At 41.0% G+C, this 23,241-nt stretch overlaps 1 protein-coding gene across 3 annotated transcripts; it reads left to right on the plus strand.

Annotated features, from left to right (window-relative positions):
- Positions 1 to 382: 382 nt before the first annotated feature.
- Positions 383 to 22,510, plus strand: LOC119197741 (vascular endothelial growth factor A-A-like). 3 transcript variants are annotated; one of them, XM_037454317.2, is made up of 8 exons: positions 383 to 1,126; positions 2,109 to 2,148; positions 2,818 to 2,962; positions 12,590 to 12,786; positions 13,844 to 13,920; positions 14,001 to 14,033; positions 15,417 to 15,548; positions 16,128 to 22,510. In XM_037454317.2, the coding sequence occupies exons 3-8, from the start codon at positions 2,827 to 2,829 to the stop codon at positions 16,147 to 16,149; spliced, it is 597 nt and encodes a 198-aa protein (XP_037310214.1). In that variant the 5' UTR covers positions 383 to 1,126; positions 2,109 to 2,148; positions 2,818 to 2,826; the 3' UTR covers positions 16,150 to 22,510. The 3 variants fall into 3 exon arrangements, with proteins under 3 accessions (XP_037310214.1, XP_037310213.1, XP_037310215.1); XM_037454316.2 differs by having other exon boundaries at positions 15,417 to 22,510; XM_037454318.2 differs by lacking the exon at positions 2,818 to 2,962 and having other exon boundaries at positions 15,417 to 22,510.
- Positions 22,511 to 23,241: the final 731 nt, after the last annotated feature.

Below are 23,241 nucleotides of genomic sequence, written 5' to 3' on the forward strand. Positions count from 1 at the left end.
GGGACAACAGGCACACAGGGCTTAAATACACAAGGGAGGTGCAGGTGATTGGACACAGGTGGAAACACTCAGGCAATCACAGGACAAGGCAGGAAGTGAAGTTAACCCAAGACCACAAGGAACATGAAACTTCAAACTAAAACAGGAAGAGAGACCAAACCGTGACAGAATTAGGAATTATAAAAAGTATTAATACATTAACTGACTAATTTAAAATAACCGGGAAATGTTATTCTCTCAGACTGAAATATATCATGCTCCTCTTTTAAATGAAAGAAGAAATTTATCTTCCCTATCAGTGCATACGTTTTTCGAGTTTAACGGCTATTATTAAGCGTAGCCGGTTGCTTGGCAACGGGAGCAGCTGATGACGCAAGCAGGAAGTCTCCCGTACGCCAGACAGTCCCATTTCAGAGACCGCTCGGTTCAATCTGTGGGGTTGTTTGAGGACCAGCCCAGGTCTACCGCGAAGGCTGCTGAAGGCTGGAGGCTAGAAGGATGCAGCATAGCGACTTGGAGATACATTTAGCTACAGCTATGTCAGGGAGAGACACTCGCTGAGATCCGGATCAAGAGCCGCCCCCTTCTCTCTCATTGGTTCCTCACAGCTGCCCCGCCTCCGGCTGATCCACGAGCAGCTTAACACCGCGTGAAGTGCAAAAGCAGCCAGGAAGAGACAGCACGTCAGAGCTAGGTGCCCCTGAGAGAAGATAAGAAGGGGGCAGACGAGCCACTCTAGCCATAAGAAAGGAGATGACTTTACAGCGGCCAGAAGTGGCACACGGAAACAACGCGACGACCCGGTTGTAATGAGTAGAAGGAACACTGGGTCTGTCACTGAGCTGCTGTCCCTGAACCTCTCCTCGTGTCTTTGTCTGTGCATGAGCGGCTTGTTGGATGCTGATGTTTGCAGCAGACGTGCCACAAAATATGGATTAGACATTGCTACACGCTTTTTGAAACTGTTTCATTTTTTACTGTTAGCGTGTGGTTTTGTTGGTATTGTTGGATTTTAGACACAGGACTGAAGCTATTTGAAAGCTCATCGCTTGGAATTACCACCATGAACTTTGTTGTCACTTTGCACATCCATTTAGCCGCGGTTCTTCACTTCTCGACTGTAAAGGTGAGTCTTGTACTTTTGTAATTTGCTTAGTCGTATATGTATTGCACCTGGTTTCATTAAAGACCAACAACCAAGATGTCTCGACCAATTATTGTATGTTAAATTATTGTATGTTAATGTGGTGGATCATAGCTAAAGTGAACACACAGGCCCACGTTTGTCGAGTCATTTCATTTAGACATGTCTTTTGTTTACCACAAAATAGAATGAACTAAAGTAATGACGCTGCGGACACGTCATACAGGTCGTTCGATGAATGATACCATCTATGCCGAAACGGAATAATAACGGATACAATGTTAATTAAACCGGGACTTTTCTGTTCAGCCTAGTTTGAACTCCGTTTGTTCAGATATAGTCCTAGATCCAAGATCCGGAGTCTGTGGAAGCGGAGAGCCGCTTCCTCCTGCCCTGGTGCCCGCCAGGATGCATCTCGTTCCTACACTACACGATCCGCTTTCTTACGCAATAGCTCTGCAGGTTACAGCAGCTACTTAAGGTGACTGAAGGTCTGCCAAAAGGCCGGTTCTTCGTCATCTTTTTACATTTAAAACAAAAGCCACTTCCTGTTACTCCTTTCAAAACAAAACTCTAATATAGATTTCAATCGTTGGAGTCACGCGTAACTAAAATCGGTTCGTCTATGGGTTTTTTTTTATTTTTTTTACTCAAAGTCATCTTTAGGTCGTCATCATCTACCCTCATATTCCATTATAACGTGACAGACGTCTAGCATAGCCTTGCTCCACGACTGTTGAGTCCCACTGCTGTTGTTAACAGGTAGAGAGACATGATGGAAAGTAAGTATGGATTTTTGCAGCATCAGACTACTCATCTGGTTTCTTTTGATTTAGCCAATTGAGCTCGGATAACGACTTTTACATACTTGCATGTAATACAATGTATAAGTTAACAAGATGGACAATTTTATAGTTCAGAATATTTCAAATCTATCATTTGGTCTGATTTGCATCTCTTCCAGACTGCCAGCTTTAAGGGAGTGGAGAAAAGTAAAAATAAGGGTAAGTTCTACTTTGGTTACAGACATCTTCCGTTTCTCTGTTTGCAACCCAGAGGGCCACATAGTTGACATGTGATACACATCTACTCTGCCTCAGACTAACTTTATTTCTGAAAAAGATTGTGTAGTCAGAATTTAATACTTTTTGGGGTCAGATTATGGAGTCCTCACATATTGGGAAAATTCCAATACAATAGTTGATGAAATCAATCAATGCCTGCTCCACAGTGATTTGCAGTTTTATGGTTGTTTCTTTGTGGCTGGAAGGTCGGTGTCAATACAATCGCAGAGCAAGACACCTAACCCCTAATTGCTTCCCAGGCAAAATGCACTGGTTCTAATGCAATGTAAGTCGCTTTGGAAAAAAGCGTCAGCTAAATGACATGTAATTTAATGTAATGAGCACGAAGTTAGCCTTGGTTCAATTGTGCTGAGGCCAAGGTAGGAGCTGTGTGCTGAAGACACAGATAGTCATTTCATGTTTGTAAAGAATCAGGAAGTCTGCAATTGCCATGGTGCACAGACCCACTGTCGGAGCTGCCCCACTGTCGGAGCTGCTCTATGATCAAACTTGAGTGCATCGAGTCGTTGTTCAGATTACTTTCTAAAGCTGATGTAGCAGTATAGCGTTGCCAGGTCATTGGATGACCCTGCTGGTAATTATCACCAGGTGGCTGTGATGAGGTGGGCCAGGTTAAAAGTGGCATGCCTCCACCAGCTCTTCCTCTTGCACCCCTGTTCTCTTTGGTGCGGCATTTCTGGGCAACTATGCGTGCTGCTCTGTGCTCCTGTATATCCAGCGGCGTATTTTCTTGGTAAGTGTCCCTCTCTTCTTGGCGTTGTTGATACTGTCTGATGGCTAACACTAGTGTGGTCACATGTAAATGCCCGTGACAGCCAGTGTCCTTCCTCCTGTGTGTAAGCGTGTGTCCTAAAACAGGTATGTGGGTTTTTAGTATACGCAAGCAACCGCAAAGCAAAATTATGGAAGTATATCTGTGCCATCGGGGGTTGAAATAAGAGGGTGATTGAATTTCTAGCACTGAATATTTATGCATTGAAATTATGTACCTGAATGTTTTTCAACATTAAAACACCGCAAAAAAATTCAACCTAAAAAAATTCGATGACACAGATTTACTGTGTCACAGAAATGGAGCACCCAAAACACCTTCGGCTTCGGATTGTAGCCATGTCCAATAATAACGGGGCTTTAACTCTTCTTCATGCCATCAGTGTGGTTTGTGTCTGTAAGATTCCGTAATAGACAGCTGACATTTGTACATTAACAGACTGTATTGGACATGAACTAAGCGGAAGTTAAACGAGAGCGTACAGCCGCTCAGAATACGCCTCTTCTAGTTTTGAATTAATTTAATGATGCTGAGATCCTTCGACACCTTTTTATTTCAACCCCCGATGGCAGATTTTACTTCCATACAAAATTAACTGCATTTTCCTGTAATTAAGAGTTTCTGTCATCAGCGGATTGGGATCGCTGCTGTTTTTTGGGTGGTTTTGTTGGTTTTTCCTCTTAATTTGGTTTAGTTTCGTGCGTGTGTGTGTGTGTGTGTGTGTGTGTGTGTGTGCGCGCGCTTTAACCTAAAAGATGTAAATCCCACATATACAAACAAGGCCAATTATTCCATAAAGCAGCAGATAGGGCTGCACAATTTAATAAGTGTGATTGTCTGTGACATTAACGTTTAAAATGCGTGCTCTGCTACATATTAGATCAAGCACCAACCAACCACCAGGTGGGAGCAGTCATGCACGACCTGCAGCGTCAAAGAAAGTTCTGTCTGCAGTGGCAGCTGGTCCATTGAGGGCAATGTGGCGTGGCCCCACCTTGAGTGGCAGGGCGAGAAAAAAAAAACTATATATAATTTTGTTTATTAAAAATACATTTTACAAATGGTCAATATTTGTGTTTTTGAAACATGGACCCGTTATGGACCCCTTCATATTTGTAAATGTAAGATATCTGAGCATAAGATGTATGCTTTTCTGGCACGTCCTCATATCAGCTCTTCTATCCGCTCCCAAAGGCGGAGGGTCTAAGAAGTAGTTAGCCAATAAAGACTGGAGCATACTTCTGCGGGTGGTTCTGCGTCTTGTGTTGACGGACTCGTTTCAATTCATGCTTTGAAAAGGTTTCCGCGTCTTGCAAAGCAATTCACCGCCAGAACACCAGGAGTAACGACGACCAAGAGAGTGACGTCTTGTTTATTTATTTATCAGACTTTTTTTGCCCCCTGCATCGCATCTTTTCATTGTCTTTTTTTTTTCGCTGACATATTTTCCTCAAACTTTGTTCACCCCTCGACCGGCCAACAAACATTTGCGGTGATTTGCGTCCACTATGAGGACGCCATCCGTGCGTCCTTGTAGTCCGCCAATGACGGATTGTATTGGTGGTGAAATTTACGGATTTTTTCCCACAAAAACACTTCAAACTGATTGATTCTCTCGTAAAAAATCTTCGTTTGAATAATGGTAGAATTATGATATGAAACCGGAAATGTGAGACTCCTCAAAACCAGGCTTTAAAGTTAACATCGTTACCCAGCTCCGACGCACACAGGACTGCAGTGAGGTCACACAACCAGGACGTGGATGAAAACCGGCACGGTTTATCCAAATAGTTCATTGTGTGAAGTTTTTTTGGGGCTTTTGAGTTTGTCTTTCCTCAACACACTGATCGGGACAAACTAGGTTCATAGGTGCATCTCAATACAGTAAGTAAACTAAGTATTTGAACAGCATGCTATTTTGCAAGTTCTCCCACTTATAAATCATGGAGGGGTGTGAAATTGTCATCGTAGGTGCATGTCCACTGTGAGAAAAAACAAAATCCAGAAATTACAATGTATGATTTTTTTAAAACTATTTGTATGATACAGCTGCAAATAAGACCTGAGAAAATCAATGTTAATATTTGGTACTGTAGCCATTATGTGCAATTACAGACAGTCAAACATTTCCTGTAGTTTTTCACCAGGTTTGCACACACTGCAGGAGGGATTTTGGCCCACTCCTCCACACATCTTCTCTAGATCAGTCAGGTTTCTGGGCTGTCGCTGAGAAACGCGGAGTTTGAGCTCCCTCCAAAGATTCTTTATTGGGTTTAGGTCTGGAGACTGGCTACGCCACGCCAGAACCTTGATATGCTTCTTACAGAGCCAATCCTTGGTTATCCTGGCTGTGTGCTTCGGGTCATTGTCGTGTTGGAAGACCGGGGGAAGGAGGTTGTTCCCAAAATCTCACAATACATGCCCCCGGGCATCCTCTCCTTAATACAGTGCAGTCGCCCTGTCCCATGTGCAGAAAAACACACCCAAAGTATGATGCTGCCACCGCCATGCTTCACAGTAGAGATGGTGTTCTTGGGATGGTACTCATCATTCTTCTTCCTCCAAACACGCTTAGTGGAATTATGACCAAAAAAGCTATATTTTGGTCTCATCTGACCACATAACTTTCTCTGAATCATCCAAATGGTCATTGGCAAACTTAAGATGGGCCTTGACATGTGCTGGTTTAAGCAGGGGAACCTTTCGTGCCATGCATGATTTCAAACCATGACGTCTTAGTGTATTACCAACAGTAATCTTGGAAACGGTGGTCCCAGCTCTTTTCAGGTCATTGACCAGCTCCTCCCGTGTAGTTCTGGGCTGATTTCTCACCTTTCTTAGGATCATTGAGACCCCACAAGGTGAGATCTTGCATGGAGCCCCAGTCAGAGTGAGATTAACAGTCATGTTTAGCTTCTTCCATTTTCGAATGATTGCTCCAGCCTTGTGGAGGTGTATAATTTTGTCTCTAGTGTTTTTGGATAGCTCTTTGGTCTTGGCCATGTTAGTAGTTGGATTCTTACTGATTGCATTGGGTGGACAGGTGTCTTTATGCAGCTAAAGACCTTAAACATTACACATAATTTAGGATAATAAATGGAGTGGAGGTGGACATTTTAAAGGCAGACTAATGGGTCTTTGAGGGTCAGAATTCTAGCTGATAGACGGGTGTTCAAATACTTATTTGCAGCTGTGTCATACAAATAAATAGTTTAAAAAATCATACATTGTGATTTCTGCATTTTTTTTTTACATTGTCTCACAGTGGACATGCACCTACTATTTTCAGACCCCTCCATGATTTCCAAGTGGGAGAAAATAGCAGGGTGTTCAAATACTTATTTTCCTCACTGTATATGCATGTTTTAATAGCTTGTATATGAATATATTTATCCATTAATATAATTTTATTGTATATTAATTTTAGATATTTATAATTATAGTAGTTGTCATATTGTGAATATGAATTGTTTTCCATATATAATAGAGAAGAGTAGAGACAGACATGAGAACTGAGAACAGACTACACAGTGAGAAAGATGAATCAAATTCAAACAGTAATATGATCTTGTTCAACAACTTGAAAATGTGCACATGAGCTGTGATGTAGCACGGCGTGAAAGCAGTACTGCTTTGAATTTTGGGTAAAATCTGTAACGATATCAGGGCTTAAATGGTGCCTAAACCGATTAATTAAAAAAAGAAGCACAAAACAATGATTTGAAGCAAAAAAAAGAAGCACTAAACAATGATTTGAAGCAAAAAAATAAGTGTTTTTTTTAAAGCCAAGGCAAATATCTTTCTTCAAATTGAACAATATCTTAACTGTTCAAACAACACTATAAATATAAATAAACTAGGGCTGTCAAATGATTAAAAATTTGAATCAGTGGATTAATCAGGATTAATCACTATTTGCAATTACACCTGAATCCTAACCATTTTTTCTTTTTGAAATGCATACCAAAGATAGAAAACCGGACACAGATACATAATTATCATTATTATTATTATCATTATTATTATTTTTTACATAAATACATGTTATTGATATTTGACTTGGTTAATTCATTCCAGAAAATAATCAAAGCAATGTTATTTGTTACAGACTGATTTCCCTGCATGGCTCTAGAAGGGTCTCGAGCCTTTGCAGTTTATCCCACTCTGCTGCGGCCGGCAAAACGAGTTTGTGCTGCTGATGGTCCAGTGCTGCGATGACCAGACATGCCAACCCTCCCGAATTTCAAAGCCCCTCCCGAAAATCTCCCGGACCGACTTTCTCCCGATTTCCACCCGGACAACAGTATTGATGCACCATCCGTCACTGGGCGCGCCGTTTCAGACTGAACAATAAAAAAGGTTACACCTTGAAGTCGAGCGCGGCAATTAGAACGGAAAAAGATCAGACTGGCGCTGCAAATAAAACCGCTAGCACCCACCCTCCCCCCTGCCTGCAGGTGGCAGTAATGTGTTGTATAGGATGAAGTGCATTCCCTAGAGGAAGAGTTACTTTCCGGACCTGAATAATTTGTCACACTGCGCATGCGTGAAATGTGTTTAAAAAATTAACGTAATTAACAACAAACAACTAATTAACGTCGTTAATGCGCTATTTTTGACAGCCCTAAAATAAACACTTTGCTTCGATCTACGCCTTTGAACTGTTTAACTTCAAACTGAACAATATATCAACTGTTTACAGTATACTTTGTGTTTCCCCTCTGTAAGAGCATGAAGTCTATTAGTTCATTGGAATTTGGGGATTATTTCATTTTAGATCTATGCTCACTGTGCAGGAACTAAAGATATGTAACATATATTGAAAAGCATTTATGTTGGATAGTTCGTCTCGATTTATTGGTGTCGTGATGGCAGCAGGTGCAACACAGAGCTGCATGTGGCACGTGAGCATATCGTTTATCTACCGTGTATAGTAGTATATAGATTTTATATATTTAGTTAATGCTTTGACGGCAGATTGTTTCATTTTTTTTAACGCAGCAGTCACTTAAGGAAATGCAGTCACGTGTCTGCAGCTCAATGTGGCTTAATGTCAAACAACACAGAAGGAACCCTGCTACACCCTCTGCAAAAAAAAACCCAAAACCTGTAGGAGGCAGATGGCTGGCTAGCAGTAAGCTATCGTCAGCTGCTGCGAAAATGGAGTCATCAGAGTAGTGTAAATAAAGTTTTTCAATCGGCTCAGGCACTGAAATCTGCGTTTGGGTGCGGTAGGTTCAGGTCGTATAGGAACCGGTACCAATATGGCACCAGTTCTCTGTACACAACCCTAGCCAGAATGTAGCACGGAAGTGGAAGCATTGTTCTCGTTCATTTAAACGTGAAAGTTCAATCAAAATATGTTGTCCCTAAAGTTAATGAATAATCGGGATTTCAATATTGATCAAAAGTATTGTGATTTTTGCCATACTTGTGCAGCCATAGCAGCAGATCATTTAAGTTTATACAAACCTTACCAAAACAGGAATCTTTCAGCAGAAGATTAAACAAATGTTGTATTCTAGTGAGCAGGGCTGGACTGGTAATCGGGCATACCGGGCAAATGCCCGGTGGGCCGACGCACTTGGGGGCCGGTCGATAGGCCGTTAAAAACATTTTCAAGCAGGGACAGCGGCCCATTGGTTCATTTTCCATACTGACACTGGGCTGGCCCAATTATCTCTTAGCAGGCTCCACCCCTCCCTCTCCGTGTGTCAGTCAGATGCATTCAGTGACTCGGAGCTAGAAAGAAATGTGTGGATTAAGATGGAGAAACAAAAACGTAAGGGGGGTGCGGAGAAATTGCGGGCCAAAAAAATATCTAGAGGTTGATGCCTCAACATGTTCAAAAATAACCGACATGTTTAGTGCTGTAGCTTCAGTTTCCAAAACTACTACAGTACCTGATGACATGTTGCAGAACCAGCAGGTGAACATAGCACATGGAGGAGGAGAGGTGACTTGCCACAGCGAGAGCGGTGCTTGCGGCTCGCAGTAGGGTTGCCAACTCTCCCAACCCCAAATCAGGGACACTTTCGCGGGCTGGGGGGGACGTTAGCGGTCGGCGGCCGGGTTTGCACAACCTCACATGCTCCGCTCTGGCCACCCGGCACCCGCGCGCACACTGATCTGATGCGCCACAACTTCACAACAACCGGGAGTTTTTTGCGCGTCATTGACTTAGCAGGCTGTGATTGGAAATCGGGACTGGAGCTGTCCCGGCCGGGACAAATCAAAATTGCCCATAATTCGGGATGTCCCGGGTAATACGGGACGGTTGGCAAACCTAGCTCGCAGGCAGCAGAGGAGAAGGTGCAGCAGGTGTCAGTGTGACAGTGAAGTCCAGGAGGGGCAGAGTGAGCAGGAGAGTGTCATTGAAACGGTAAGCAAGCAGGTAGCTCCATGAACAGGGAGGGAGTGTTAATCAGGGCGGTGCATGAGGATAGTGTGTGTGGGCCTGGCTGGGCCACTACCAAGATGATGACGATTTAACAGTTACCTCAATTAATGAATATTATAATAAGGCAACAAACATTGTCATTGTCGGTTGTTGCTATTATAAAGTCTGAGTGTCAGGTTGTCATTTGTCAAATTGTCACTTAAAAGTGACTGCAATGGCCACTCAGCTAAAGTAAAATAACACAGCATATGCTATTTTGCACTGTTTTTGTAGCGAGCAGAGTTGAGAATTCACTTATTCAATTGCAACTTGGAATATTCTAATGTAAACATTTAAAACTCATAACGTCGAAGGCCCTTCTTCTCTAGAAAAAAACTGAAATGATGCCATTTGATTATTTTAATTATTACTCGCCCACAACGAGTTACACGTTAGAGGTGGCTAACGCATGTTTTTTGGGGGTTAAAAACCCACTTTGCATTTTGAAAGCTGTATATTCAACCAACTAGAGATTTTATAATGTATCATTTGAATTTCCAATATTATCAATATGCAATATTACGGCAAGTGAATACTCTAAATTGTATATATATATATATATTATCATTATCATATATATCATCATTATTTGTGTGAGTAATTTGTTTGTGTAGGTTTTTTATGGGAAGTATCTCAACAATTAGAGGTAAATGTTGTTTGGTGTCATAATAAAGAGGGGTTTGTACTCTTTAAAGGGATAGTTCACACAAAAATTGTTTCATCATTTACTCACCCCGAAGTTGTTTCAAACCTGTATGAATTTCTTTATTCTGATAAACAAAAATATATATTTTGAAGAATGTCGGTAATCAGACAGTTGATGGACCCCATTGACTTCCATAGTATTTTTTTTCTACTATGGAAGTCAATGGGGTCCATCAACTGTCTGATTACCGACATTACTGTCCATGGCACTTACAGTAGTTCTCAGCTTTGTATGGGTTTTTGGGAACGGAACAGTAGATATGCATATCTACAGGGACCGCAAGGATAGTGTACTGGTTGGTGGTTGTGTCCGACCGATTGTGGGGGGCCGGTCTGAGCAAAAATGCCAGGGCCCTTTTTTTGTCCCAGTCCAGCCCTGCTAGTGAGCATTTAAGGAATCAGGATGGTGAGTGTGACAATGAGTCAAATTTAATTATAATGTGAAAAGTATTCTGTCTCTATAGAGACTGTGACCAAAACGGGTCTTAATTGTGAGTTTGCTCAATTATCATGCACATATATCTGCTTGTTTCGGTCTGCACATGAGCTATGTTGACAACAGGAAACACTGATATCCTTAGTGAGAATGTAGAAACTGTTGTGCCTGTCTGCTTTGCAGGGGGTGCGCTACTGTACTGACTTTATATTGCATGAATAAAATAGACTAGATACAACAGCTTCATGCACTGGTTTGATTATTTGCCGTTTCATGTATAGCTCGCTCTGAGTGTTCAATGTCGGTTCTATACTTGTATTGGTTTCAATCACTGCCATATTTGGGATGAGAATAGCAACCCAAAACTCTTGATCAGCACTCAGCATTTGTTTATTGTTGTCATTTAAACCGCAATGTGCGGAGAGGGGTCTGTGTACCGAGAGACCCAGAAAGCAAAGGCACTCTACTCCTGATCCGCCATGGAGGTATCATAAACTCCAGAACAGATCCACCGGCTCCAGATGCACAGCGCGACTGATCTGGAACGTATCCGCGTCAAAGATCAAGATCAGATGCGGCCCGTGGCCGGCTTAAATCTGAACCGGATGTCATAGATAAAGAGGCCCTACCCATTTTTGATTACAAAGTGGATCATTTGGCCAAAAATTAAACCAAAGCAGATCCATTTCTTTAAAATAAAAACATGCAAATATAATCAAGCCAAACATGTTATTAAACATTTGTACATTACACCATTCATATACATGACTGATTATTAGCAGCACACCTCCTCTGTGATCATACAAGCAGATCATACAAAATCTCATGAGTCCTCAGTGCAGATATGCAGTCTCAGATCTAGATAAAAGATCTGGGAAACGGACTACCCAAGCCAGGTGACTTCAAATTGTTTTCATTAAATATGTGAAACAGTTTGCAAAAAAGAAATTCTCAGATTTATTGGACACTGCATTCACTCTAGCGCCACTCGCACTTCCTGGTCGCAGTCTAAAGCCCTCATCATGCCACTAGGCATATTGGTAATGTAGTCAAGCAAAACATTACGATGTAGGAGAACACTAACTGGACCAGGTGAAGTATACCTCTCCAAACTCACTCTTTGTGGCCAGTTGCATCTTTGTTAGCAGCGAGCTGTTGAACTGTCGCCGTCAATTGTTGCAGCGTCTGCTTTATAATCTCAATCAAAACCAGCATCTGAAGTTGAGTAGCTGTTAAAACATTTCAAGAAAAAAAATGTATTTGACAGCTGAACACAAAAACATAAAGCTCACATGTGTGCAGCAGTTCTTGGGATCTCATGTCAGATATGGACAAGGTCACGCCTGCTGTGACAGACCAGGAGTTATCAAGGGGGATGGACTGTGAGAGAAATGATTGCAGGCTGCAGAGAGAAGGGAAACCCTGAGGGCTGGAAGGTCTATGTTTTTAAAAGGCTCTGTCAGACAGTGATTTCAAACTTTGTTCTTCATCTCCAGATGCTATGATGCTCAAGTAACATTTCATTATGTTGTGTAGAGGTTAGGTCAAAATCAATTATGCCAATATACATCCATAACCTGCAGTTCAATTAAATCAAATCATCTGATAACTTGTAGCATCTCCACACCAACTCAGTGAAGGTGGCATCTTCTGTTCAGCTGCTTTATTGTTTATTATAAAGAGCCAGTGATACAATCAAACATCGCTGTTGCTACTGGTCCGTCACATGGCCATTCAACCGGAGTCTTGATCTCCTTGTATCTTGGAATTTAACCTTTTCTACTTTTGCCTGCATTACCTGGAATGTAATAGAGCATCGTCCACTTCCACCAAATGGTTGGTAGGCTGTTTTCATCCCTGGACACAGATCTTTTACTTCCGTAGCACTGTTCACATTGTCAGTAGCAAAACAGGTGTCATTGTTGCTGCTCAGGACACAGATCTGTGGCTGTAAATGAAGGATCACTGTGATGATGATGATGATGATGATTTATTGTCTTTTCTTTAGTCATTCTTCTTCCAGATGTCATCACCAAGAGTATGTGTCAGCCCAGGGAGATGCTGGTGGACATCTTCCAGGAGTATCCGGAGGACACGGAACACACCTACATTCCTTCCTGTGTTGTCCTAAACCGCTGTGGTGGCTGCTGCAATGACGAAGCCATGGAGTGTGTTTCCATTGAAACCCGCAATGTCACGATGCAGGTGAGTCTATGGCATTGGTGTCCGATTCAAGGCTCGAGTCCAACCCACCGGGGGGTCCAGTCCAGTCTGACTTTGCTATTGTGACTTCTGACAGATGAGATGCTAGTTGTTTTTTTTTCATTTCATTTTTTATATATATAATATATATATATATATATATATATATATATTGTTTTTACTGGGCTTGCCCACTTGAGATGAGAGTGGGCAGTCTATTTGTCTGTGCACTGCAATCCATTTACTCCATCCATGATTTTAGTCTTCTTACCTAAAATTAGTTTGACATCCCTTGTCTAGGGCAGGGCCGAAAAACCATATCCTGCTATGTGAAACTATATCTTTTTCAAGTAAACTCATTAATTCATTGACCCCAAAAAGAACTGCCGCCAGCTACCCGAACAGCTGCCGGAGGCTCAACAGACCTTGCAATTAATCGTTTTCTGATCTAACGTAATTTACGGTGGATTTTGCCAAACCAAAAACCCTCCAAACAGACACAGCTCCTCTCTTGGTTTGTGCATCTCTGGTGTCTCATCGTTTGGTTGGTTGTTTATTTATTTCTAATAATTTTTTTGCCCCCTGCATCGCCACTGCTGCTTTTCATCGCCTTTTCTTCACGGACATATTTGTCCGAATTTTCATCCACGACTTTGTACACCCCTCTAACGGCAAACGGACGTTTGCGGAGCTCTTCCTCCATGAATTGGAGGCCATCCGCGCGTCGTTGTAGTCCGCCAGTGACAGGTTGTATAAGTGGTCATATTTACAGATTTCTTCAGACTAAGGCTCTTCAATCCAATCCATTCCCCTGTAAAAAAAAAATCTTTGTTTTAATAATGGTGGTGTTATGCTATGAAACCAAAACTGTGGGACTCTAGAAAGGGTGTAGTTGGCAGACCAATCACGGCCTTGCGGGCTGCGTGAGGTTTGTGTAGCTTTTGACGCTAGTCTAGAAAATTGGTCGACGCACACAAGGGGCTCTTGAACTGAGGTCTTCAGACTGTAACCTGATGTTTTAATCTTAACTTTACCCTGTTATATTGGTTTCTTCCTTAAGGTGATGCGGTTTAGACCTCTGGTAACACAGCACACTGTTCTGTTGAGTTTCACAGAGCATCAAAAATGTAATTGCAGGTAAGAAACTCGAGCATCACACTCTGACAGTGGTGCAATCACAGCCAAAACCTAAACCATTTTCCTCTTTTTCATTGCAGACAAAAGCCTGATGTTCAAGCAAAGAAACAATAGTACGTATGTGTTTTTTTTCTTCTGTTGGTCGATGGAGCGATGGCCTATGGTAGGGATGAGTAGAAAAGAGCTTAATTTATGATTAACTTCAGCCCTCAATGCCACAGACATGCTGTAGTATCTAATTAAAATGATTATCCTCAAAGGATATATTTCAGTTATCGTGCTCCATGCTGCCATGGCTGAGGAAGCCTTGTTCAATGTTCATGGTGAAGGTAGAGTTTTGGGCCGAATGGACCCATCTTTGCTGTTGGAGTGTGCTCTTTTAATGGAGGCAGTTTTTTTACTTTGTTGACTGATTAATTGTTGGCTTTGGTTCCATTGATGCCTTTCAACATTAATTCCTTGCCTTCCTTGCCTTCATTTCTGAATGGCATGTATGGCACTTATGTGTTCTTTTGAAATAGCATGTAAAACTTTGAGAACTTAAGTTTAAACTCATAGGCCTTCTACACATAATGTGGGCATGGCCCAGTGTCCTGTTTTTTTGGCCTCTGCTCCAAAAATTGCATTCCCATGTTAAAAAGTGTAATAAATCTACAACTTCTATCTAGACTAGTGAGTGTTCTGATGTGTAAAAATGTGTTTTAGGTTAGAGGTAAAGAAATCTATAAAACACACCAAAAAACACCTGATAACAATAACAGCCTGCTGGAGATACCAGGCTAAAAGCAGATGTACGTGATAGCCCAGTGTGGGGACAGTTTCACGTTGTCTCAGAAACCAAAATGGGTAGAGCGTAAAATGCGGCTCTAGCATGAGGATTGGCTGATTTGGTGTGTTTTCTTTTTTTGGTCCTACCTTCATTGAGGAAATGTACATAAAGCACATTAGTGGTGTGAATATTTTCTGCACTAGGTGGCATATAACTAGCTTGTGTTGAGTTGTGTTTGGGGTATTTTCAAAAGGATTCTAGTGCCTCGTCTGGTGTGAAGCATTCATATATTTGTTTGTGATGGGTACACAATATTCCTGTTGGAAGTTGGTTTTCGCTCTGTTGCTGTACCCGTTAGTGACCCTCCAGTGGAAATGGTTCATTACACTACATTACATTTTATTTACCTAATGCTTTGATTCAAACGGACTTCTAATAACAGATTCAGCACAACAAGAATCAAGAAAGCTTCAGAAAAGCCAAAAGTGCTGTAAGTAAGTGCAACCTAGTCCAGGTATAGTCGGTAAACGTGTTTTTAGTTCGCGTTGGAAGATGTGGATGATGTATATTCATTTTAAACATCGAAAGTAGGTGTGGGGGTTGGGGGGATGCATGAGTTTCTGTGTCTGCCCTTTCTGTAGAATTTGCTCTATAGCTTAGATTTCTGTCTCTCTCTGTCTTTCTGCCTCTTTCCCTCGGTTTGTCTCTCCTTCTGCTTTTCTTGCAGCCACTGTTTGCCTTGCTCAGAGAGAAGGAAGCGCTTGTTTGTGCAGGATCCTCTCACCTGTAAATGTTCCTGCAAATTCACACAGTTGGACTGCAAGTCCAGGCAACTTGAGTTAAACAAAATAACTTGCAGGTTTGTTTACCATACATACACAAGTTATGTTGATGATTAAAGATTACCAGTAAAGAAGTTGGTTCTCTCTTCGTAACAATCCTGACTTTTCTTATAGGTATTCCTGCTTTAGTAGAAAGCTGAATATGAATGCCTGAGGTGCATATCAATGGAACACCATGGCCAGGGACATTTATTTGCATGTCACAACCCCATATGCTCTGTGTTTTGTGCCATGTCATGATGTGTATTATATTTAGGTAAAGACTGACCTTTCAGAGATGGCTATCTGTATAAATACAACAAAAAAGTAAGCACGAATATGTTCATGTGCCTGTGATCAACGTATTGGCACTTGATTTCCATATCAGAGTACATTTTGTGTACAGCAAGAAAAGTATGGGTAAGGAGGTTGAAACTAACTGATCATTTTCTCACCCATCCCTCATTCTATGTCACGGTCCACTGCAGCTTCCTGTCTGCGCCGTCTCTGCATAGTTTCTTTATCGGCATGGAGCAGTTCATATTCTGTGAGATGAGCTTGTACAAACCCAATTCGCTGCTAGTCCCTTATAAAGATTCTCACCTTGTTTTCCACAGATGCGATAAAACAAGAAGATGACACTGGCAACACTGTTATGAAGAAATTCTTTCTTTGCATAGCACTTTGGAAAACTGAGGATGCATTCAGTGCATGACACAAAACGACAACTCAAGACAGAACATTCTTGAAGCAAGTCTTACCACAGTATGTTTTTGCCTAGTAAAAATGCATTGAGCATTTTTATTGCTGCTACATACAAAGACAATATTTAAGCTAAACAAATGTCACTGACGTGTGTGTGCGCGTGTGTCAGTCAAAAAAATGGGGATCACAACTTCAACAAAAATAAAAGGATTCTTGGTTGAAGTTTCTGTTGGGGTAAAGGGTAGGAAACCACTGTTTATGGTAAAGCCTCTCTCATTTAACCCCTCCTTTCAGGGAAAGCAGACTGGTTTATTTTTATGCAGAGACTTTATTTTATTCATTTTGAGCTCTTTTTGTTAACAAAATCTTTTGAGACTGTCTAGGGGTATTAGTGTAGGTGTATATACAGGGACAAGAGGTGACAAGATATACTGATCATAGAACACTTCGGCTCCTCACTAGAAATCTACAACCTTTCACTGCCCTATTTAATATCTTTGTGCCAAAGAAAAAGTCGGCCATCCACAACAGCGTAGTTGATCGTAAATAATATGTATATACTTAATATCCCTCTATCTAGTACCCTACATCTCATTTATAGAACATGTTCAATATTCTGATATTTCTATGCAGTGTCAAGGTCCTATTTGAATCTGTTTGGAGATTCAATGTAGAACATGTATGTCTGTAAACGCCTTATATTTGGTAGGGAATGGACTGAAAGGCGATGCTTTTACATTCCTGATTGAAACTGAAGATGGGTTTCTCATCAGCTAGAGAGAGATCATGGTGGACCAGCTGACCGATAAAAACCCCAAGCACCAAACTGTGCATGAATGATGTACTAACACAGGTGTTTTTCATTTGGACTGGCGTGAGACATGTGGTTTAGCACTTGTTTGCCCGAAGGGATTTTAGTTGCTGCTTCACTACAGGGCCATAATTTAGTGAAGCATATCCAAGCAGACTCTGCTGATGGCAAGATTGCACAGTGTTTCTCTTGACTCTAAGGTCTTCATTCTTAAGTATTGCTCTATTTTGTGGATCTGTACAATACAGACATTTCTTGTAATACTAAACTGTTAGTATATGAGAAAAACACCTTTCTCATCCATGATCAAACTTGAGGCCTCAGGGTGTTCCCGGAGACCGGCTGCCTGCTCTATGACAACGCTTTAAGTCCTCTGATGTCCACATTCTAATTGTAATTAAATTACACTTTTTGCACAGTTATATTTTCAGATTAATATATTTATTGGTGCTGTAAAAAAAATTGCAATATTGATACTTAATGTTTTTTAACTATTGAAACCTTCATTTTGAAAAAATGTTTTTGTCAAGTTTGAAAACCTTTCATATAAATATGATGGTGTAAGATGTATTAATTGTGACTTGATGTGACCTGACATCCTAGTGAATCATCAAGACATTATGTGGCCAACAGAGCTGTTACAGCGTAAATTCTACAATTGGAATTGCATTTCCATTCTTATTTACTTATTAACTGGGCCTACTCTATGGTTTTCCCTCAGTGCCTTCTTCACTTTGAATAATAAATGGAGGTTGCCCAAAACATGGTGCCAGCCATGCAGACACAACTTGACGGCGATGAAATTTCCAAACACAAGGGTTTGATATGATCCACAAACCAGTGGGTAATTTTGATAAACAGGCTTTTGGCTGATACATTTGTTTGGTGCAGTCATCCAAAACTTAAAAAGCATTTCCCTGCATTATTTGTAACTCCATTAAAAGAAGAATGGAATGTGTTTAGGCTGAGTATTATTGGAAAGGAATGATTGAAGAGGTACATCAGAGTTACCACAGCAGCTATTCTGTTATTGTAAACAATTACTCCCTTTTACATGAATTCATATCCCATTGTCGAAAATTCTGAACATTGTTTCTTTCTTGGAGTCTACTCTACCCTCAGACTTCTAACTGGATTGTGTTTTTGTTTTCTGCCGTCGCCCTGCCAGACACCCACTGCTACTGGTACATTCAATTTACTGTTACAGCTTTTATTAGGCCCTTAGCAACATGCTCTAAACCAGTGATTCTCAACTAGTGGGTCGCGGACCCGTTTTTAGTGGGTCGCGGGCCTTTGCATGGGAAAATTAAAATAAAATAAAAATAATAAATAAAAAAAATAATCCTGTGATTTTATTTTGAAGGGACTTTTCTAATGCAGCTGAGTGTTGTTTTTTTTGGCGGCTCGTCCGTCGGCTCGTCATTAAGGGGTGATGGTGGGTCCCGGAGCCAGACCAGTTGAGAACCACTGCTCTAAACTGTACAAATAGGATTTAAATAAGTGAATAAGTAATTGAAATGTATGTGGACATTTAATAGCGGAAAGTTTTACTATGAAGGTGAAGCTGAACAATTTTTAAGAGCGGCTTTAGTGCAGGCCTCACAAAAGAGAAACTGCTGGAGTGAAAATCTGTATTTTTCCATCTGTGGTTTTCCTATTTGTACGTTTCAACCACCATCTTTAATCTTCCGAGCCTATTGGATCCGACTAGCCCCACGTGGAAAAGAGTAACGGCTCTCTTAGCCAAGACAAAACTGGCACGGCATAAAATGACACATAACAGTGATATTTGGCTTTGACATCAGCGTATTCATGCAATAGGCAATTGCTATGTTGTTTTTGTTGTTAACTCATGGCAGGGGTGCCCAATAGGTTGATTACGATAGACCAGTCAATCGCCATGGCAATGCCAGTAGATCGCCTGCCATTGATTAAAAAAATGAATAGAAATCATGTCACGCATCCACGGTTGGGCCTAATGGGAACAAATGCTAATGCTTATTAGTGATCTTTGCACATCACGGACGTATTTGATTTCATTCCAAGCAACCCAAGGTGACTTCAATCAGTGCAAGTCATCAGAGTAAGATAATGACCAAAAATGTATGGAACGGTGGTGATGGTTCCCTTGCTTCTAACAGATGAGATTTTATATTGATACGTTTTGCGCTGATGGCATGCAGCGCTGTTGTCACCTTGGTTACCGCTACTATTCTTTCGCCCAACATCCAGCCCCATCACCCGTCACCCGAACAGAACAGAAAATGGTTGTCAAGGTCTTGGATTTTTTTCTCAACCCTGGCCCAATTTGAAATGGCCTGGTACTTAAAAGGAACTGTGGAGCAAGATTTGTACAGACATTTGCAACTCACTCCCAAAGAAATGCAAACAAATTTGAAGTAATATCAATTTAACAACTAATCATCACAATAAGAAACAATACCTGACCGTACCAGTGGTGTCAGTGCTGTACCACGAGTATAATTTGTGGTCCTGTCTCTGCTGAGATGTTTGCTGAGGACGATCTTCCACATGTGTTTTGACTTGAAATAAAGAGCACCCTTTACTGCCCTGCTGGTGATGCATTCAGGGATTTGCAGTTTTTTGGTGTAAAGGCAAAGTAGCTAATGTGCAAAGTAGGGCTGTCAAAAATAGCACGTTAACGACGTTAATTAGTTGTTTGTTGTTAATTACGTCAATTTTTTTAACACAATTCACGCATGCGCAGATTACAAATTATTCAGGTCAGGAAAGTACCTCTTCCTCTAGGGAATGCACTTCATCCAACATATATACACATTACTATATTAACAACACATTACTGCCACCTGTAGGCATCTGACAGGCCGTCAGGTTCTGCAAGTCGTTTGCGCCAGTCCACGCTGAATGTTCGCAGGCCATTAACAAAATCAACTTCAGATCATTTGACCAACACAATAGCAAAATGTTCCAACACGTTGAAATTCGAATGGTCAAGCGCGTGAGCAGAAATAAAGAGGCCGTCATCGCCATTCTTGCCAATTCAAAAGGACCGGGGGGGTGCGGGTGCTAGCGGTCAACGTGGGGGGGTGCTGGCGATCGATGGGGGGGTGCTAGCGGTTTTCCTTGCAGCGCCAGTCTCATCTTTTTCCGTTCTAATTGCCGCTCAACTTCAAGGTGTAACTTTTATTATTGTCTGGTGGAAATCGGGAGAAAGGTCGTTCCGGGAGATTTTCGGGAGGGGCTTTGAAATTCGGTAGTCTCCCGGGAATATCGGGAGGGTTGACATGTCTGGTCATCGCAGCCCTGGACCATCAGGAGCACAAACTCGTTTTGCTGACCGCAGCAGAGTGGGATAAACTGCAGAGGCTCGAGACCCTTCTAGAGCAGGGGTGTCAAACTCATTTCGCATCGTGGGCCACATACGGCCTAGGGAGATGTCAAGTGGGCCGGACCTTTAAAATTATACCATACTCTGCTATAAATAACCAAAATATCATGTCTTTCCTTTGTTTTGGTGTAAAGAAGCACAAGAACATTAGGAAAATATTGAAATTTAATGAACTATCCTTTTACAAAACATTTCATGAAACACCTCATATTTCCTTAGACAAATGTGCAATTTACTTTTATCATTCACAAATATGCATTGCAACTGATCCCACTGATTGTACAAAGGCACAAAACTTTAATTGGTACTGAAAAATATAGTAATGCACTTTAAGATTAAATGAGACTTTCTCCGTTTGGATAACGACATTTTGGCTAATGAGGGTGTAGCGGAGAGGTAGAGACCAAGGTGTTAACAACGTCATAACAAGCAGCAGATGGCGCATTGATACCGTCTGCTGTTTTCAGTCTGTCTCAGTGATGCGGCTTGTCTTCTACTCTGATGGAAAGAGTGCGCCCCTTAGCGGATAATCCATGAATTGCATCGAATTAAAAATATTAATTCCATGTCTTTTATGCATTTTTTCCACTTTCAAATTATCCTGCGGGCCTGATCGAACCTCCTTGGGGCCGGTTCCGGCCCGCGGGCCGTATGTTTGACACCCCTGTTCTAGAGCCATGCAGGGAAATCAGTCTGTAACTTATCAAATAACATTGCTTTGATTATTTTCTGGAATGAATTAAACCAAGTCAAATATCAATAACATGTATTTATGTAAAAAATAATAATGATGATAATAATAATGATAATTATGTATTTGTGTCCTGTTATTTATCTTTGGTATGCATTTCAGAAAGAAAAAATGGTTAGGATTAAGGTGTAATAGGTGTAAATAGTGATTAATCCTGATTAATCCACTGAAAATTCTGATTAATTTTTAATCATTTGACAGCCCTAGTGCAAAGGCAAGGGCCTCTTGTTTCCTTCCTTGTTGGTTATGTGATCTCTCCTTTGTTTGGCTTTGTGACTGGTACAGGGGTGCTGGGAAAAGTTCTTACATGTACATACCTTACGACAGAGATGGCCAGTATGTCTATTACTTGTATTTGAAATGCGTATTTCAATTACAAGTATTTGTAATTTGTATTTTATAGGAATAAACATAATTTGTAACAAAAAACGATCGAGTGCTCCAATTTTGTCTCCAAATCAAAAACAGTTTACAAGATGAGTCCTCACATGGTATATGTTGATGATTAGAATTTACCGAGCATGCTAATGACGACTATGCTGTCTGGGCTAGTATTTAGCAAGTTAACTCATCAGTCGAGAAGCTATAGAAAGAGAGAGATTGGGAGCTTGTATGTTCATGATAGCCTTATCAAGAGGCGTCTTATTAATGTTATATTGATTTACTATTTAGCTTTTATTTCTTCTATTTTTAATTACCTGTGTACAACTGGTTTTAATTCTATATTTAGACTGTATAGTATACCGTATTTTCGCGACTATAAGGCGCACTGGATTATAAGACGCACCTTCAATGAATCGCCGATTTTAGAACTATTTTCCTATATAGGGCGCACCGTATTATAAGGCGCATAGAATAGAAGATACTGCAGTAAAACGTTTGACTGGGGTTGCGTTATGCATCCACTAGATCGGGCTGTGCTAAATCACACATTATTAAGCGTTCACTCCCATGGTAACGTTGTTCAAACGTTAATGTGGATATTAACAATATCTCTGAACCTCCAACTTTCGTTCTTGATTAATGAAAACATTCTTGGCAAATGCTTTCGTGCATCTCGCACCGAGGGGCAGCGCTGGAACAGGCGGTAGCGCCTCGCGGCGGACCGTCAGCTCGATCCCGAGATCCAACTACGAGCTTTAATATACGCTGTTGGAGCTGGAATTACCGCGGCTACTGGCACCAGAATTTCCCTTCAATGGATTCTCGTTAACCAGTATGGATCAACCAATTCATTCTAAATATATGGCGCTCTGGATTATAAGGTGCTGTCGTTTTATGAGAAAAAAAAAGGATTTTAAGAGCGCCTTAAAGTCGTGAAAATACGGTACTTCGGCCTAATGTATGATGCTATTAATATGTATGAATATTTTGTTTTTACAAAGCCAAAATGTATGGCTTGTTAAGTCTCTTTAATAAAAATATATATTCATACATAATCAAATTTTTGTGACTTCCTTTTTTGTGGGGGTTCACCAGAGCTTTTGTGTACATTATATAGCTCAAAGATGCGCTCCAATACAAACTTGTGAGAATGTTGGAATATCCAGAACAATATTTATATAATATTTGAAATATGTTTTAAATCCAAAATACTATTGTAATTTGTTACATTTAGTATTTGTTACATTTTCTGGCACCAGTATTTTGCATTTACAATACATCCATTTTAGAATCAGAATTGGCTTTATTGGCCATGTATGTTTGCACATAAATGGAATTTTTCTCCGGTTACACATTGCTCTCAGATATAGCAACAGAAATATAAAAAAATAAAAAATATGAAGACAACAAAATACAACACAAAAACTAAGCATAAACATTTACTGATTTGTACAATATTTATATGAATGTGCTAGTAGTCCAATATAAATATGTAGTGCAGATGGAGGTGTCTGGTTAATTGTTCATCAGAGTGACGGCCTGTGGAGAGAAGCTGTTCCTGTTTTGGCTTACAGTGCTCTATAGCGCCTACCAGAGGGGACAAGTTGGAACAGCTTGTGTCCATAAGTGTGAAGGGTCTGCAGTGATCTTGCCAGCCCGTTTCCTAACTCTGGAGGTGTACAAGTCCAGGATGGAGGGCAGGCTGGAATC

The sequence above is a fragment of the Pungitius pungitius genome, chromosome 11, assembly GCF_949316345.1.
Source record: "Pungitius pungitius chromosome 11, fPunPun2.1, whole genome shotgun sequence".
NCBI classification, from domain to species: Eukaryota; Metazoa; Chordata; class Actinopteri; order Perciformes; family Gasterosteidae; genus Pungitius; species Pungitius pungitius.